Source organism: Spermophilus citellus, assembly GCF_964194105.1.
Source record: "Spermophilus citellus genome assembly, chromosome: 1".
Taxonomy (NCBI): domain Eukaryota; kingdom Metazoa; phylum Chordata; class Mammalia; order Rodentia; family Sciuridae; genus Spermophilus; species Spermophilus citellus.
The window spans coordinates 282309578-282326024 of record NC_138182.1 but is presented as its reverse complement, the minus strand read 5'-3'; the positions used below and the strand labels follow the sequence as shown (position 1 = coordinate 282326024).

General features: G+C 49.1%; 1 protein-coding gene across 2 annotated transcripts in view; it reads left to right on the top strand.

Annotated features, from left to right (window-relative positions):
* Positions 1-16447, top strand: part of ADCY2 (adenylate cyclase 2) — a 380789-nt gene that overhangs the window by 335148 nt on the left and 29194 nt on the right. The window contains exons 19-20 of one of the 2 annotated variants that reach the window (XR_014021747.1): positions 5190-5274; positions 9417-9558. Coding sequence is in view for 1 of the 2 variants with exons in the window: in XM_081292584.1 (XP_081148710.1) it covers positions 5190-5274; positions 9400-9558 (244 nt within the window). In the remaining variant the exon portion in view is untranslated. Of the gene's footprint in view, positions 1-5189; positions 5275-9399; positions 9559-16447 lie in introns of both variants that reach the window. The other variant, XM_081292584.1, reaches the window with a different exon arrangement.

Sequence of the window (16447 nt, the reverse complement as noted above, 5' to 3'; positions counted from 1 at the left end):
AATCCCAGTGACTAGAACTTGAGAAACTGTGATATATTTTGTCCAACCTGGAATTAATCAATATTGAACTTGAATCTTGAAGAACTGTGGAATTCATCACACCCAGGAGAGGACAGGGGAGAACTGTACTTCTGTCCCTCTGAGACAGTGGTGGGTATTCCCGAGCACCTGGAATCCTCTTAACTTTTCCTCTTGTAAATGAAAATGTTGTCCAAATCTACATCCTCCCTATGTTTGAGTTAATATCAAAAATTTTTAAATTACTTTCTGATTTAATATCAGCTTTCTCCATCCTGCCTGTTTCTGCCACTCCATGCCATCTTCCAAAAATCTAAAAATGTTTCTCTGTTTGGCAGCAGCACTCAAATTCGACCAAGCTTTCTTTCCTTCTTCAGAAAGCAACCGTTAGCAATTAGCCCCTTGATCCAACCTGAAATAGAAAACATCTTGGGACTGTATTCCTCTGCAGGCAGAGATTTGACTTCTAGGCCTCAGCTTTTGTCTTGCTTGACTTAAACTAGGGGGCAGGATCGTGCAAAGCCTCTGCCCACAGACTGTGCCGGGTGCCTGCTTCCCGCCATCAGCTCTTCAAGCGAGGAAGCCAAGTGCCTGCACAGCCCAAGGCATCAGATCGCATTTCGACAGCTCTTCTCCTTAGAACCAGTTGCTCCACAAAGTGAACCATGGCTGCGTTAATCAGAAAGCCCTGTTGTCTCCATGGCTGGGGGCAGCACAGCTCTCCAGCCCCACTTATATGGCTTCCTGATCTGTGTTCGTACCCAGGGCTCTGTTCTAAGCATGAGTCTGACCTCGTTGCATTTGTGTTTGCAGCAGTGGACATTGGGCTGCACTCTGGGAAATTTGCATAGGAGACTGGTGAACCTGTGTCCAACCAGGTCATGAAAGAGTCTAGAAAACTCTGAGAGGATCTGCCCCATCCCCAAGCTACAACCTTGTCCCTCAATTTCTTGGTCTTTCTGAGCACTCTGTGTGTGTAGTTCCTGGCTGAGCTGCTGTCCTCTGCTTCATCACCAACTGTCAGTGGGCCTGGAAATTGCCACTGCCTTGGTGGCTCAGGTGGGGAGGAGCGCCCCAAGAGTTCATCAGGATGCTGAAACAGCAGGTGGGACCATGGTGATGAAGGACCCCATGCATCTCAGCAGCCCCCCACCCAAACCAGACCTGGTTGAGGATGCAGCGACGGCCGGGGGCTGCCTCTGTTTTCCCTTATTCATTTTAACCCCAGCATGTTTCTGGGGGTTGCTTTGCTTTGCCCTGACAGTCCTATCTTCTGGTCAGGTGGTTAGTCCACAGCCTGTGCCAGGTCAGATGCAGAAACTTCATCATATTACACAAAATCCCCCTTTCTGCATCATCTGACATCAGGGTTCCCAGGAATCCAGGCACTTCTCATTGGCAAAGTCAGGATTGTGGTGTGGCACAGAGATAGCATAGAAAGCCAAAAGACACACCCCTAAAGACCCTGAGGATGAGGGTGAGGGTGGGTGGCAACAGGGACAGTGCCCCCGTCTTGGCTTCAGCTTTATACCATGGGTCTGGGGGTCCGTGTCCCCAGGGTCAGACTAATTCTATCCTCCAATGAGCTGAAAGGACATGATTTTACTGCCATCTGTCTGCTCATCACAGCACAACAGAAACTAGGTTTGTTTGGGGACTTTCCATTAAAAAAAAAAAGATTTTATTTTACCTAGAAAAATGCAAAGTTTTAAAAGTAAACGCATCTTTTTGTGTCTGTATGCTAGACTGCTTTCCTCCTAAGAATAACACAAGTGTCCTGTTTTACTCGCCTTCTTTGCATTTAGGTCAGCGGCTGGGTCACCGGGTCGTCCCTCCACCCTTTCAGCCTGCTCCTTAGGGCATGTTGCTCTTTGGGGCCCCTGAAACTTGTGGGCCAGGAAGATTGCTCTGCACCAGCCTCAGGCAGAGAGCCAGCTGCACATTACCCTGTGCTACAGGCGTGTCTGGGAGCCTGAATCCCTGGAGTCTAATTTTCAGATAGAAAGAAAGCATACTGGGCTGCACCGTGACTGCCCTGTCCCCTTACTGGAAATCACAGTTAGAACCTTCCAGTTACACTGGCTGCTTCCTCCCCACTTCATACCTCAGCAATGGCAGCACCCAACATGCCAGTGTCCAAAGCAGATCTTACTCTTCAAACATGAGGGTGACAGAGCACTCAGGCACAGCTGGCTCTCGTTTCTATACAAAAGGCTAACCTGATTAGGGGGTTGAATTGTGCCCCCCAAAAGAAGACAGGTTGAAGTTTGAACCCCTAGTTCCTCAAAAGGTAACTTACTTGGAAATAAGGTAGTTGCAGATGTAATTAAGCTGCGGTCATGCCAGAGGGAAGGGGACCCCCGATCCAGTGTGGCTGGTATCCTCACAAGAAGATAGACATGGGAAGAGACAGACACACAGGGAAATTGCCTTGTGGGCACAGGAGTGATGCAGCAGCGAGCCAAAGGGCTCCAGAGATGACCAGCAAAGCCCAGAAGCTGGGACAGGCGGGGCAGGGCTCCCTACAGGTTCCAGAGCAGTGTGGCCCTGCGGGCACCTGGATTGCAAACTTCCAGGCTCCAAAACCACCGAACAATGCATTTCTGTTGGTTTGAGCCACTCGGCCATGGTGTCCTGTTACAGTAGTCCTAGGAAACTCGCGGTGATCAGCAGGCTGGACAGGACTTGGGGAAGATGCCACAGAGCCTTGGTCATCTCCTCCAGATCCCCACTGTGCACCCCCTTCCTGCCCCCCTCACCCACTGCACCCAGTCTACAAATAATTCCACAAGGATGGAGAATTTGTCACTCAGACTTAAAGAGCCATAGCAGGATCTGCTTATGAGTGGCCCTCGGTGGGGACAAGACCTCTGGTAGACAACAGCAGCCCCCGTTGCTAACTAAAAGAAATTTTTGAGAAATCTGAGTAAAATCTTAGAAAGTACATCAGAACCCTCCTTGTGGACAGAGAGTTTCAGAAGAGGTGACTGCACATGGACGCCCAGTGATCTGCAGGCCGTTTGGGTCTTGCTATTTCTGAGGCCTGTTTAGGTCTGTTTTCTCCCATCCTCTCCCCAGACCAGCAAGGCGAGGCTTCCCATGTCTCTTGGTTCCTCTACATTCCTACTTTCACCCACCACTACTTTAAGTCAGGTGCAAGATCAAGGGAGGGAGGTGGGGCAGGTTCTCCCTGCAAACCAAGGTTCACAATGCATTAATGTGAAGAGTCCACAGACAGGGTCCCCCACTGCAGGTGGCTTGTGGACATATTCTGTGTGTTAACTGAAAGCCACTCAGGTCCTAAGGTGCATAAGGGGGGTCCGGCTCTGCCGGCCATCAGTGTGGAGGACCTGAGCTGGCTCTGTATGTTTGGGACAACTGGTCCCTTGTGTGGGAATGCAAATGGAAGCTGAGCTTGGATTCCTTACATGGGTGAAGCTGCTGCAAAATCCCGACCTGGACATTAGCATTTTACTCTTTGGTTGAGCTTTTAGTGGTAACAGGTGGGATGGGGGATGGCATAGCTTCTTTCTCTGGCCCTTTGGAACTCCCAAGTCATGTGATGCTCATGAAACAACACGAGAACTGGAAGCCAGTGCCAGCTTTAGGAAGCCAGTTGGTGGGCACTGCTTTCACTAGCCAGTCAGTAGTGTCTCTGCAGTGCGTGTAGAAGAAAGGGTTTAAAATTCACCGAGTTCAGCGTTGCTTTTAGACAGCACAGCTGAAATGACTGTCACTGGCCCAGAGAGGAACAGCTCCATTTCAAAAAGTCGGTCCTGGTGAGACGCCACCCGTGCCACCCTCAGAGACAGAGACCTGCCCCTGGTGGATGAGCGTGGACCCTTCCAACCCATAGCAGGTGGCAGGTTCCGTAGGGAGCAACGAGCCCTGGTGCAAGCACCACCTTTCTTGGGTTTCCAAGGCCATAACACCCTGGCACTGGGTGATCATGTCTCCTGGCTCCCACAGGAGTCCTTCCTCTGCACGTGGCTCTTTCAGTCTGTCCGTGAGACTTGCTAATCCAGACGTCCTCATCTTTTTCTCCAGCTCTTCCAGCCCCACCCCTTCCCTTATCAGCCTGCAGTTAACACTAGACATCAGGAGTGGCACTGCTGAAGAGCCCTCTCTGCGTCACTTGTGTCAGGTTCATTAGTGTATCTGCTGCGCTGCCCTCACCAGTCCTAAGACAGGCATCAAGACTCTTTGACAGATGAGGAAACTGAGGTGTTGACAGGTTTGTCCAGGGTCTCCCAGCTCAGGATCCCACCCCAGGCTCTCCCACCTCACAATCCACCTGAGCTCTTCAGTTTCACACCAAGTCCTCTTAGTACCTCATCCACCTTCCAACTCTATGCAGAAACCAGAAAAATCACAAAGCAGGCAACCAGAGCAGGAAGCGATGGCCTGAACTCCATTAAACCTACTCTAGGCTGCTTCTGTGACAGGTGCCCTTCTACTTTCAGTCTTCCTTGCAGTTAGATGTGGGAAATAATCACTTGTCAGCCCAAGCAGGACTCCCCTGGGAAGGGCAGCAGACTCTCCTGCACCAGCACACGTGTGCTGTCCATCGCTGGCTGGGCGTGACCAGGATGAGTGACAAATGTCTGCCTGGACCAGAAGGCAACAGGCAGGGTACAGCTTTCCATCTCTGATCCAAAGTCATATGAAAACCAGTAAGAACTGGCTCCAGATAGAAAGTCATGTGAAACTGTGTGACTCATAAGTGGGAGGAGCTTGTATAAAATAAGTCCCCTACCTTACAGGGTTCACAGTTTCAAGCGTCCGTCTCTTTCTGTGAGCACTGATGAAAGCACTGAAGAAACCACATACCACTTACACTGATCCCAAAGGTAGACAGAAAATGGCATTGACATTCTGCTCATCCTTCCTTTCACATTTGTTAAAATCGAATAAAGAGGAAGAGTCTGTGTTAACTTGGAATTATTTTTTCTTTTTTGTGCTTTCAAAATTGGGAGGTTGGTTTTTTGAGTTTGATTTTGTACTTTGATGCATCTGGTCTGGAGACACATTTGAAATGTGCATTTGGTGGGGTGGATTCCAGACATGCACCGGGGGTTCTAAGGTTTGTTGGCGCTTGGATTCTAAGCCCTGTGTGCATGTTGTTTTGTTGACGTCTGTGTGCCAGCTGTTTGTTTGCTTTTTTTTACTAGACCAGGCATTTGGAAGGACCTGAAGACCATGGGCTCCGTGTCTCTCTCTATCTTCTTCATCACACTGCTCGTTCTGGGTAGACAGGTAAGGAGTCTGCTCCTTATAGAACACCTCTGAGTGCAGGTTCATAATGCTCCGCTGGTGTGCACTGTAGTTCTTTCATACAAATTCTTAAAAAACAGAATCATCATACAGGAGAAAAGTGGGTAGCACAAGGTGTGGGCTAGATATAACTGCAGGGAAAGTCCCCTTTCCCACAAGAGGTAAACATTGTAAATGCCAGGAATATGAATCAACTGATTTCCTGCGAAATCCAAAAATAAATTTTGTATGTGCATAAGCCCCAAAAGCATCCCTCATGGATTCCAAACAGCTGATTGTGTTTGGGAAACGTCCTTGGCTGGGTTTTCGTGTGTACGTCAGGATGGATCGGTGCTTCTTCTGTTTAGAGGGGATGGGATGCTTCTGCTGCCATTAGCAACCACTCCTGAAAATACAGTTCTCTGTTAAAAATTTTTATTTGGTGATGTGGATGAAACTGCTCCTCCTCCCTTGGGCCCTCCACCTTCTTCTGTTCTCCTAGGAGAGGTTGAAGATGCAGAATTTTAAGAAATACTCTTCTTCTTCCTATGTACCAGGCCAATCAGGCGACAGGACTCACCTGAAGTCAGGCAGCTGTCCTGCCAGTATCTGCTCTGAGTCCTGTGATATGGGCAGGGTCAATGCCATTTGGCAATAACCAATTAAGAGGGGACGCTGACTGAACTGTGTGCATTATTAAACAGTTATGTCAACTGAGAGGCCCTCTAAGACCTGTGAGTTCAGATCTGGCTTCCAGTTCCCCTGCCCAGAAGCTGTTAGGCATTGCACAGATGGGCAGGGCCTGCACCTGTCCCCCTCATCCCCACATCTGGAACCGACCTGCCCACCCAATCAGTGTGATCTGTGTCTTTCCCTAGGAGCTAACACTGCAGTAGCCCCTGCGCTGAGCTGTCCTGGCCTGCAAAGCCGTGGAAGATCCCCTCCTTCCCACCCCAGCCCCTCGGTCCACCCTCGCTCTTCCTTCAGCATGTCCCCCTTTCTGCTTCCCTGGGCTTGTGGTTGGACAGGCTGCTCCAGGCTGTATCTCTCATTACTTCCCCGGTTTCTCGTTGGCTGGTTTGTTTCTCACTACTGATCAACTTGCTGCTCTTGCTCACAACACAGACATGTCCTTCCTTAGAAAACCATGTCATTAGATGGTGATGAGTAGGCTCCTTGCAGAGCAACCCCTCGGTGACCATTCCTCAGGAGCCACCATCCTCTGATGGGACCACCCTTCCTTCGTGTCCCACTGGTCATGTTTTGTCCCGGTCCCTCCTGCAGAACCATCACTAGGATCACTTCACCACAGCATGTTAAGAATCCAGAGTCAAATTAAATGCTCCTGTTGTATTTAGTCATCAAGACTCCCGACGTTCCATGCCACACCGTGGTGCTTGAGGCCAATGGCTGACGAGAGGTCCTACTCTTCAACTGGTCTAATGTGATCAAACGTATTCAGGGCTGTGGTTGGATATTGATTGGCACCATTGTGTTGGTGCCATTACTGTAGCAATAAGTACTGTGACCCTCTAAGGGCCTAGGAAGCTGTGGCTCCCTAAAAGATGACTCACTCTTCATAGTCACTGGGCCATAGCTGGTTACCTGTCACCTCGTCTGTGCGTGGCACTATGGAACAGCCAAGGTGGGCCAGGAGGCGCACCTTCGTCCACACCCTGAAGTGAGTCATTAAGGTCCCGGGTCCCCTGGGCTAGAACTTTGATGTCTGTGACGCAGAGCCTCTGTACACATGTCCCAAATCACTCGTATGTTACAGATGACTGCCCCACATTGGAAATAGGGCTCAGCATAGCCAAAGCATTCATGGCCCTGAGTGTTTCCTGATAGGTTTACTAAATGATAGTGTGGACATTTCCAAATTTTCTGCATTCTCACTTGTCCCAAGGGTCGTCCTACCCAATGACCATCTTTTTTGAAATGACAGAGATGAGCTTGCTTTCTGAGCAAATTTGTACCTGGCTATATCTATTGCTCCAGGTACCTAAGTAATGTTAATGAGAACACCGTACATCTCTCATACAAAGTCTGCAGTACCACCCTCTAAAATAGGCAGAAAAATGAAGGAAACAGAGGTATGAAAAATTGTTCTACATGTGTAATAAGAATTGTGATGCATTCCGCTGTCATGTATTTAAAAAATAAAACCAATTAAAGAAAAAAAAAAGGAGAAAGATGAGGGAAAAACATCACTTTTACCCAGTGAAGCTGGTGCCAAAATACTGATCTCTTTTTAGTAGGATACCAACAGAGGCCTTGCCTATGCTGTGGTAGCAGCCTCTTGCAAAGCCTGAGTAACATCTTGTGGTTCATGAGCCTTTTGTTACAGTAACAGAACACTAACTAAAACACTCTCTAATTTGTAGTGGGTTGCTGCCTGAATGGGCTCTCTGCGGGTGGCTTCTGTTTCTCCTGTAGCCTTGGGGCCTGATTTGGATGTGCTCTCTGTCTTCTCAATCCCCCCCATATCAACTCTGATGCTTCAGTTTAAAACCAACCACATCACTGCTTTACCCACCCAAATCCGAGTAAATAGTCTGTCCTCCAGGTCAGAGGGCCTTTCTGGTGAGTGCATAGCATGGGCTTTGTTAGGACAGTGGGTGGTGAACTTGGCATTAGCATAAAACCTTCAAAATATCTGGCTTGTAGTCTATTTTGAAAATGTCTTTCTACATGAGGTAAAATAAATGCCACACCAGAGGAGGAGGAGGAATGTGTTTGGGTACATCACACACAACACGGCTGATAATTTCAGGTTCCAAAATGCAGATTTTCAAAAACTCCCATTTGTGCATGAGTGTGTGCGTGTATGTGTGTGCATGTGTGTGTGTGTGTGTGTACATGTGTGTGTGTGTGTTGTTATATTTTATACTGTCATTGTTCTAATTGACCAAACCAACAGAACTAACAAAACACTGCATGTGGCTCTTCTTTGCATTTGTCTGTCACTAAGTTGCTGTGTGTGCTGAAATACACCCTCTCCCCTAAGCCCTCCTTTTCCAGAGGGGCTCAGCCAAGGCTCTTTCATTATAGTGAATTATTAAATCCCAGGAAGCACAAAGTGATGCCAAGACCAAAAGCACCCTTGTTGGTAAATAGACTTCTCCATTTCTATAATATAATAATAACTGAATTTTTAAAAATATCATATTTTAGTGCATTATAAAACATGAACACAGATGTTCTCACTAGCAGGCACTATCTTAATTAAATGGTATCATCACATGCTTTTGTCCACATATAATGGAATTCTCCTATGTACAAGGCAATCCTCAATGAAAAATCCATATTTTACAATCAACTCTTTTTTTTTAGTGTTTTTTTTAATTATTTTATTGTTGGTTGTTCAAAACATTACATAGTTCTTAATATACCATATTTCACAGATTGATTCAAGTGGGTTATGAACTCCCATTTTTACCCCGTATACAGATTGCTGTGTCACATCAGTTACTTTTCCATTGATTTACAAATTGCCTTTCTAGTGACTGATGTATTCTGCTGTCTATCCCATTCTCCACTGTCCCCCCTCCCCTCCCCTCCCCTCCCCTCCCCTTCTCTCTCTCCATCCCCTCTACTATAAATCGTTTCTTCCTACAATCAACTCTTAATTACTTAATTCATGTAGGGGCAAACTGGTTCACAAATACTGCAGGAGAACTGCTACCAAGGAACAGCATTTTTTTTTAATGCAAAACATTGACCAAGACACTTTTTCTACATTGGATCTTTCATTTTCCATCATTAATATTCTACTATGCAAAACATACATACACACACACACACACACACACACACACAAACACACACTTGAAGCCATCTTTAACCACCGGAGAAGCCTCACTGTCATTTTGACCCACGAGCCGCACAAATAGCTCATTCCTGGCTCCTGCAGCTTGTTTGTCACTTCACCCATTTTGGCAAAACTGTGTGAGAGGCTGATTGAGGGATATTTTGGGGGACTGAGGGCTTTGTGGGGAGGGTGACAATTCTGCTTGGGGGTTCTTTTTATGGTTTGGTTTTGTTCTTTTTGTTTTCTCTTTAAAACCTCCACTCTCTGGCAGGACACGATGCCTATTGTTTCTTTACCTCTGTGTCCTCTTGTAACAGAATGAATATTACTGTAGGTTAGACTTCTTATGGAAGAACAAGTTCAAAAAAGAGCGGGAGGAGATCGAGACCATGGAGAACCTGAACCGCGTGCTGCTAGAGAATGTGCTTCCTGCACACGTGGCCGAGCACTTCCTGGCCCGGAGCCTCAAGAACGAGGTCAGCACGTGGGGTTGGGCTGGGGCGGGGCAGGAGGAACTTGGGTGCGGTGGGACTTCGCACATGTGCACAGCTGGCCTGAAACTGTCACTTTCAAGAGCATGCTGATGGGTCAAGAGACATCAGTTAAGAATAGGGCATTAGAATCACCCAGTGTTTGAGCAAGGGGTTGATTCATTATGCAAGGTTTTGTGTAAAGTTCTAAATGTGCATTCTGAGGGGCTGTCATTCTAAATATGCCTCCCAAAGTGGCTACTTCCCTCTCCTGGTATGGGGGACTCCTTCCTCACCAGCCATGATGGAGCCCAATCAAGAGTCCTTCATCAGCCATGCAGCCTGCAGGCCCAGGGCGCCTTGCTCTCAGCTTCCCCAAGAGCCTTTTAAGGAACTTAGAATTTCAGAGATAATGAGATAATTTGTAAGACCCACTGCCTTTAGCAGTTATTGACACAAGAACAAAGTCTTGCGTCTGTCCATATGAATGGATGGAAATGGGAATTTTATGGAACATTACAGGAATGGATAGTTAGCTCAAGCTGAAAAGACCAGGCTGTCATTAAAATGCTGAAAAGGTTTATGAAATGAAACATCGTGGGATTGCAGAGATCACCAATTACAAGAGCAAGACACAGCTCTGCAGACGGACTTCCTTTGAAAGCATGCACAGGAGCAAGGGCTGAGTGCACATCCCTGTGCTCAGCACTGCAGAGACTCGGAGCCATCCCTGCACTTAGGAGATTGCCACTGAGGTTCAGGAGTGGACAGGGAGGGTCACAGAGGGAACCCATTGACAAATGAGCTAATAGTAGATGAGCTCGATCCAGACGATACCAGAATACAAAGCAGCATGGTGTGGGACAGCACTTCCCTATGGCATGCAGGTGTAGTGGAAATTGGGAATGCGGTGCAAGTGGGTGAGGGGCTGCAGGCCAGCTCTCTCGTCTCCCTGAGAGCGTGCAGGGCATGGGAGCCTTCCAGGCTGTGCCCTTAACGATTTCCTTCCCTGGTAATTTCTACACTCAGGAGGTATATCAGCAGCCTACTTGCTGTTCATCACAGGAAACAAAATTACTGTTGTCATTAGCAATATAGGAGCCAAATATCTGTTGTCGATTCAGTTTTAAGTTCAGCATGTTCTTCCCCACGTTGCCCTGTGGCCCAGCTGGCATTGCCCTGGATGTAGAGACAAACAGGTCAGAAGCAACCACCCTCCTGGGTTCCTCCTGTGTACTGGAGCCTATTATGTCCAAGGACACTAGGAGTGCAAAGGTCAGGGTCCAGGATGGCCACTCTGAGCAAGGGACTTCTGAATCTAAACTAGCCAGGAGATGGAGTCAAGGAGGGAGAGGGATGGGGAGAAGATTCCAGGCTGTTAGGGGCTACTCTCCCCCTGGCATGAGGAAAGCACCTAGTGAAGACTTGGAGGAGCCCTGGGGTAGACAGGAAGAGGTGGTGGTGAAGCCCAACCACAGGTCTGGCCCTCCCCCATGGTGTCCCTGGGCTGGACTGTCTTGTCTGTTTGCTTGGCTTATTCTAAGGTTGCCCTTTAGAAATAACACAGAAAGCCCAGTTGAGGAAGAAGAGAAAAGCGTACAGCTATGCACCATGGGCTCACATCTTAGCTCCAACTCTGTCTGTTCTTGTGACCTTGAGCCAGTTTCTTCTGAGGTCAGAGCCTCAGTTCCCCCATTTATAAAGGGAGAAGAAATATGCCTTCCCTTGCAGTGGTGTTGGGTAGAGTGTAGCGTGTTTGCACAGTGCTGTGTGCAGGGGAGGTGGCACTTCACAGAGCAGAGCACAGGGTCCATGTCCACACTGGTGAGACCCAGAGCAGGGAGCACCTTCCCTCCGCATGACCCTCAGGTTCTCTGAGGGAGGGTTGACACTTCTCTCCAAGTCCCCTAATCAGTGCTGCCATTTGAAGTATTAAAAGGGCACACAGCATCTCCTGTGGCCCTCCCCACTCAGGTGGCTCCATGTCATGGGACAGGCTGGCCCCACCTAACATGAGTCCTGAGCTGAGAGCCAAGGGCCTGGGCTGAGTCCTGCTCTTGCTACTGCCTCACTGCATATGGGCAATTGGGACCTCTTCAGGAACAAAGTGGAAATCAGCTCATTTAGATGAAAACAGCTCTGTGCTTTGTTTCCTCCTTCCTCAAGTAAAGAGGGTCCTGGGGGGCCTTGCCACAGCCACCTCCCTGTGTGTGCTCAGGAACCCACCTTTAAGCTCTGAGATAATCTCCTCATGATGGCCAGTGTCTGTCTACTGCGCTCCAAGTGGTGGCTCCTGAAGGTGGCTGTTCCTTCCCTAGGGGAACAAAATCCCCAGATGTGCTCCTGACCATGGCCAGCCCAAACCCTCCAGGGAAATGCTTAGGAGCACAACCATGCAGCCTCCCAACCGTGGCACAAATGGCTCCATGTCTCATAATGGTCACGTGAATGAAAAGCATTTGGATCTCTCTCGGGACCCAGACACTGTGGGCTGCTCAGGAGGGTGGAACAACAGATGCTGATTCCCAAAGCTGGGACAGTACACCAGAGAGACACTCCAAAGCCATTGTTCCACTGCGCAGCTCGGAGGTTGCCAGGTTCTCTGTGTTGTCGTCTAATGCAGATTCCATGTGGTGGGAGAGGCCGGCCCCACCTAACACAAGTCAGGCTGTAATATCCTGTATTTCCCTGCTAATTTTCACTTTTGATGGTCAGGGTAAATATTGGGGGAGGCAGCTGCTCACAGGGCCACTGTCAAACTCAAGGACTAAACAATTAAAAGCCTCTTCAGACAAAGTCACAGCATTCCTGAGCGGACTGCTTGGTGACACAGCTCGCCCTGCCTCCTGGGCAGATTTTGCTATCCAACCTCCAGAGATCAAACAGCGAAGGAGGGGAGATGCTTGAGCTGCGTCCCTGTGGGGAAAGCACTGAAGGCAAACGGGGGTTGAACAAGGAGGATCCTTAGCCAGGTCACTAAAGGTCTGAGAGTTCCACAGTGAGTCTCAGTAAGGGAGGGGGCTTTATTTCTTTATGAAAACAAACAACAAGATTACGAAAAGACGCGCCTGAGCACATAAACCATAGAAAACTCCTGCTCCTGCCTCCTGTGGATGGCATCAGACTTCCTGTCCTAGTGAGACATTGTCCCTAGATAGAAGAACCCATTTTCTTGACCTAACAAGGGACTTCTAACCCTGGGGCCTGTGTTTTTTAAGAGTCTAGCTGTCTTTGAGGTTCTGCCCCTCCACAATGTTAGCACCAAGCAGGCACTCCCTGCTCAGCTCTCTCTGCCTAAGACGGTCCAAGCAGAAGCTCTAGTTGTGATGGACCTATGACCCCTGGAGTGGCATCACTTCCTGCAGACTCTAGTGGGGCAGGGCAGAGTGGCCAATGCCACCAGCAGCAGTTCTCCAAGTGCAGGGTCCCCAGTTCCTGTAAAAACTGCCAGCTCCTGGGTCCAGTGGGAGCCTCCCTCCACCTGCTGGGCCCTTTCTGGTGACCGAGAGCAATGCTTCTGCCCAGGCCCAGCACCTCTTAGCTGTTGGGCCTCAGCTCCAGTCTCTCAGAGGTTAGTGCTACTAACTTTAGAAGCAATAATTCACATAAGACTTTTCGAGCTGTGCTGGCGTGTAACCAACCTTCAGACTTCGCTACCTTTTAAACAAATACCTCAAGCTCTTGCAAAACTTGGAGAATCTCTGTGCCTGGGGATTTATCAAAAGCTTTCAGGGAAACTTCCTTCCCCACCTTTTCAGGGCCTGAATAAAGTGGAGAACAAAACCCAATGTCATCCTTTTCTGTGTGACATTGGAGACAAAGCACTCCAGGCAGCCTCTGCCTCCCTGGGTCCCGCTGGGTGGGAGTGGAGGGTTCCCCCTCTGGATGCAGAGAATGAGGGGTTCATGGGCACCAGCCTTTCAGCCAGGGGACACCCACCACAGGAGCCCACTTCCAATGAGCTCCTCGTGATGCTTTCCTGTGAGTCTTTTGGAAAAAATCCAGGAAAACAAGACTTTGGCCAACGAACAACAAAACAAAACAAAACAAAACAAAACCACAGAAAAACAACAGCCAAATCAAATGAAGAACAACCAGACTTGGTGTCATGTTTTGTTTCCCTCCCTCAGATGAGCTATCCATGGCCATTTCCCACTTGATTGGTGCAGCTGACTCCTGGTGTAATACCTGCCCTGAGCCTGAACAGCCTCTGGGGGCAGAACCCAGGAGTCAGGGCTCTGGGGGACCCCAGGGAGGCAGTGTCCATATCCCTCTGAGGCACAGTCCATAGTTGATGATCACCTTTTGAATCAGGGGCAGGTTCTTGGGCATCCTTCACTCCATGGTTTTCCAGAACAATCCTAGGAACAATAGCATGCCATATGTCATGACCTATGGTCACAAAGAACCCTCTAGGCTGTCCTTTTATTCTCCTACCCACTGCATATATGTACAAATGATTCAATCACTGTAACAACCGAGTCCACAAAGCTTTTATTTGGATGAAATGCTGTTCACTAAGTCTCTGCTGGGACTGCGTATGCGTAGAGCTGACGGATTGTGCCTGAGCTTAGCTTTGCAGCCTCCTCCTCCTCTTTCCCCTGGGGCAGTTGCACTTATAACTTACTGAAAATTCTCTGTCAGCTGTCACTTTCTTGGGAAGGTCCAGCCCACATGCCCCCATTCAGGCTGGGAGCAAGGCCATGCGGGGAGCCCCCACTGTTTTAGGTGATCTGCTGGATCCTCTGCACTTAGGCCAACAAGGTTCCCATCGATTCTTAAGAAGGCTGCATTTTGTCACCAGATTGACCCTTTGCTGAATCCCGGTGGTGGGGAATCATGAATCATTTTGAGCCAGACAGCCTCCTTCTGAGAATGCCAAGATTTGATCAAAAGAAGAGGCCACTTCAGACATTTGGGGATAAACCCCACATGCAAACAGGGCTCCCTCCTCTGATAACCACAGGGGCCTCAGGACCACCAGTTCAACCCCTAACAGCGTTCTGTGTGCATGGGAGGGACGGGCCAGATTGCACTTGGCTTTCAGGAGATGCTGTTGTATTTCCTAACTGTCTAGGTACTAGTTGACAGTCGGGGACACAGGGTACTAAGTAGTCCCTGCCTAGACCATGGGAAAGGTCCCGGTGTGGGAGCCCATGTTATGCAGCCCGGACCGTAAGAGGGAGCACTGCACCACTGGGAGGCTGGGAAATCCAGGAATTAATGAGGTCCCAAACATTTCCTAGAACATAGCAGGCTCCCTCCAGCCTGCAGAGAAGCCCCGGCCATCTCTGCCGGGCCTTGAGCAGCACTGCGTGCAGTTTGTTGTTATGTCTCCATATTTGCTGTCTCTCCAACCAGACTCTAGTCTCTAGGAGGCGCTGTTTATGTCTGCATCCTCAGACCTGGTGTTTCCTACCTGTCATGGCAGACCATCAAGGATCAAGGGGACAAGTCCAGGGTGTGTGTGTGTGTCACAGTATTAATATGAATTTCAGCCTGTGATACAAAGGGACAGTTGCTTTCATGTCCAAAGGAAGTGCTAAACACGGTGCAGGATTTACAGATGCCAGCTGTAGTTCTGGACCCTTCAACATGTGGCCAGGAGATTAGAAGTTGGAAGAGGGTTGGAGGACAGAATGTCGTGGGAATGAGACCCACTGTAAGGGACAGTGGGGACATTCTTCACCTCTGGACTAGAGAATGGACGAGAACCTCTCAGTCTAGGATGTGCCCATGACTGTGTCTCTGAGTGGTCCTAGGAAGCTCTGATGGATGGTACTGATACCTAAAAACACCCAGGGCAGAGGCTGAGGGTGGCTCTGGGCCCACAGAACTGGGAGCTGTGGTTAGGACTGTAACTGGGCTGCCAGGATTTGAGGGGCAAAGAATACTGAATGTTGCTCAGGGACCAAAGAAGAGAAAGAGAATTGTCATGGGGTTTCTCAGATCCTGTTTTATAAAGCTATTTGGAAGGGTGAGCAGACCTCAGCAGAGAAGCCAGAAAAATAGCCCAAGAGCCCAGGCTGAGAGTGACCACAAGCAGGAGGAGCATCTCCCTCACAGCATGAGGAGGCAGCGTCCAGGGACGGGAGTGGGGGGAAGCAGCAGGGAGCTAACGATCCATGAGCCACCAGGAGGAAAGCCAGGTGTGGGTGCGTGGGGAGATGAGTCAGTGGAGAGCCGTCCTGCCTCATGGGTCAGTCATGCCATCGTACTCCAGGCAAGTGCTCTACAGCTGAGCTACAGCCTCAGTCCCAGTTACATCTTTCTTCCCTATTACTACCCTGAAGGGTTTGTAAAACCTGATACGCAAGAGAGGGGAGTAGAAGAACCAGGCAGAAGGAATAGAAGCCACCTGCAACCCTTCCCATCCCGTGTCAGGCCCAGCCTGAGGAAGGGCCAAGGCCTCACACTGAACCAGGTCCAGCTTTGACTGCTCGTTGGACTCCATAAGTGTGGATGAGAGGACCTTGCGTCACCCAGAGTAGCAAGAAGAGCCTTGCGATTGTCACAGGTTTTCATCCTGGATAGGAGAAGAACTAGCCACACTCAATAACCGGAAAGGACAGTGAGCATAGAAACACTTGCTTTGAGGTGACCTCTTGCTGAGCTCATTCGGTGGGTTGTGAGTATGTGGATGCATATTTGTCAGGCGGAGGCTCACCCCTGGGAAACAGATTTGGGATCTGGCAGGTGAAAGAAGATGTGAGGCCCAGTTGGGATAATAGACATGCTTTATTCAAGGGCAGCAGCAGCCCCCAGCTAGCCCACCTGAGTCTTTCCAGAGACCTATTTTATATGCCGGCCAGGCAAAGAAAGCCCAATCCCAACAGGTTACGTAAGTGGGCAGATGCTCAGGTATTTATGACCCTGAGTACCTAAGCTGAATCAG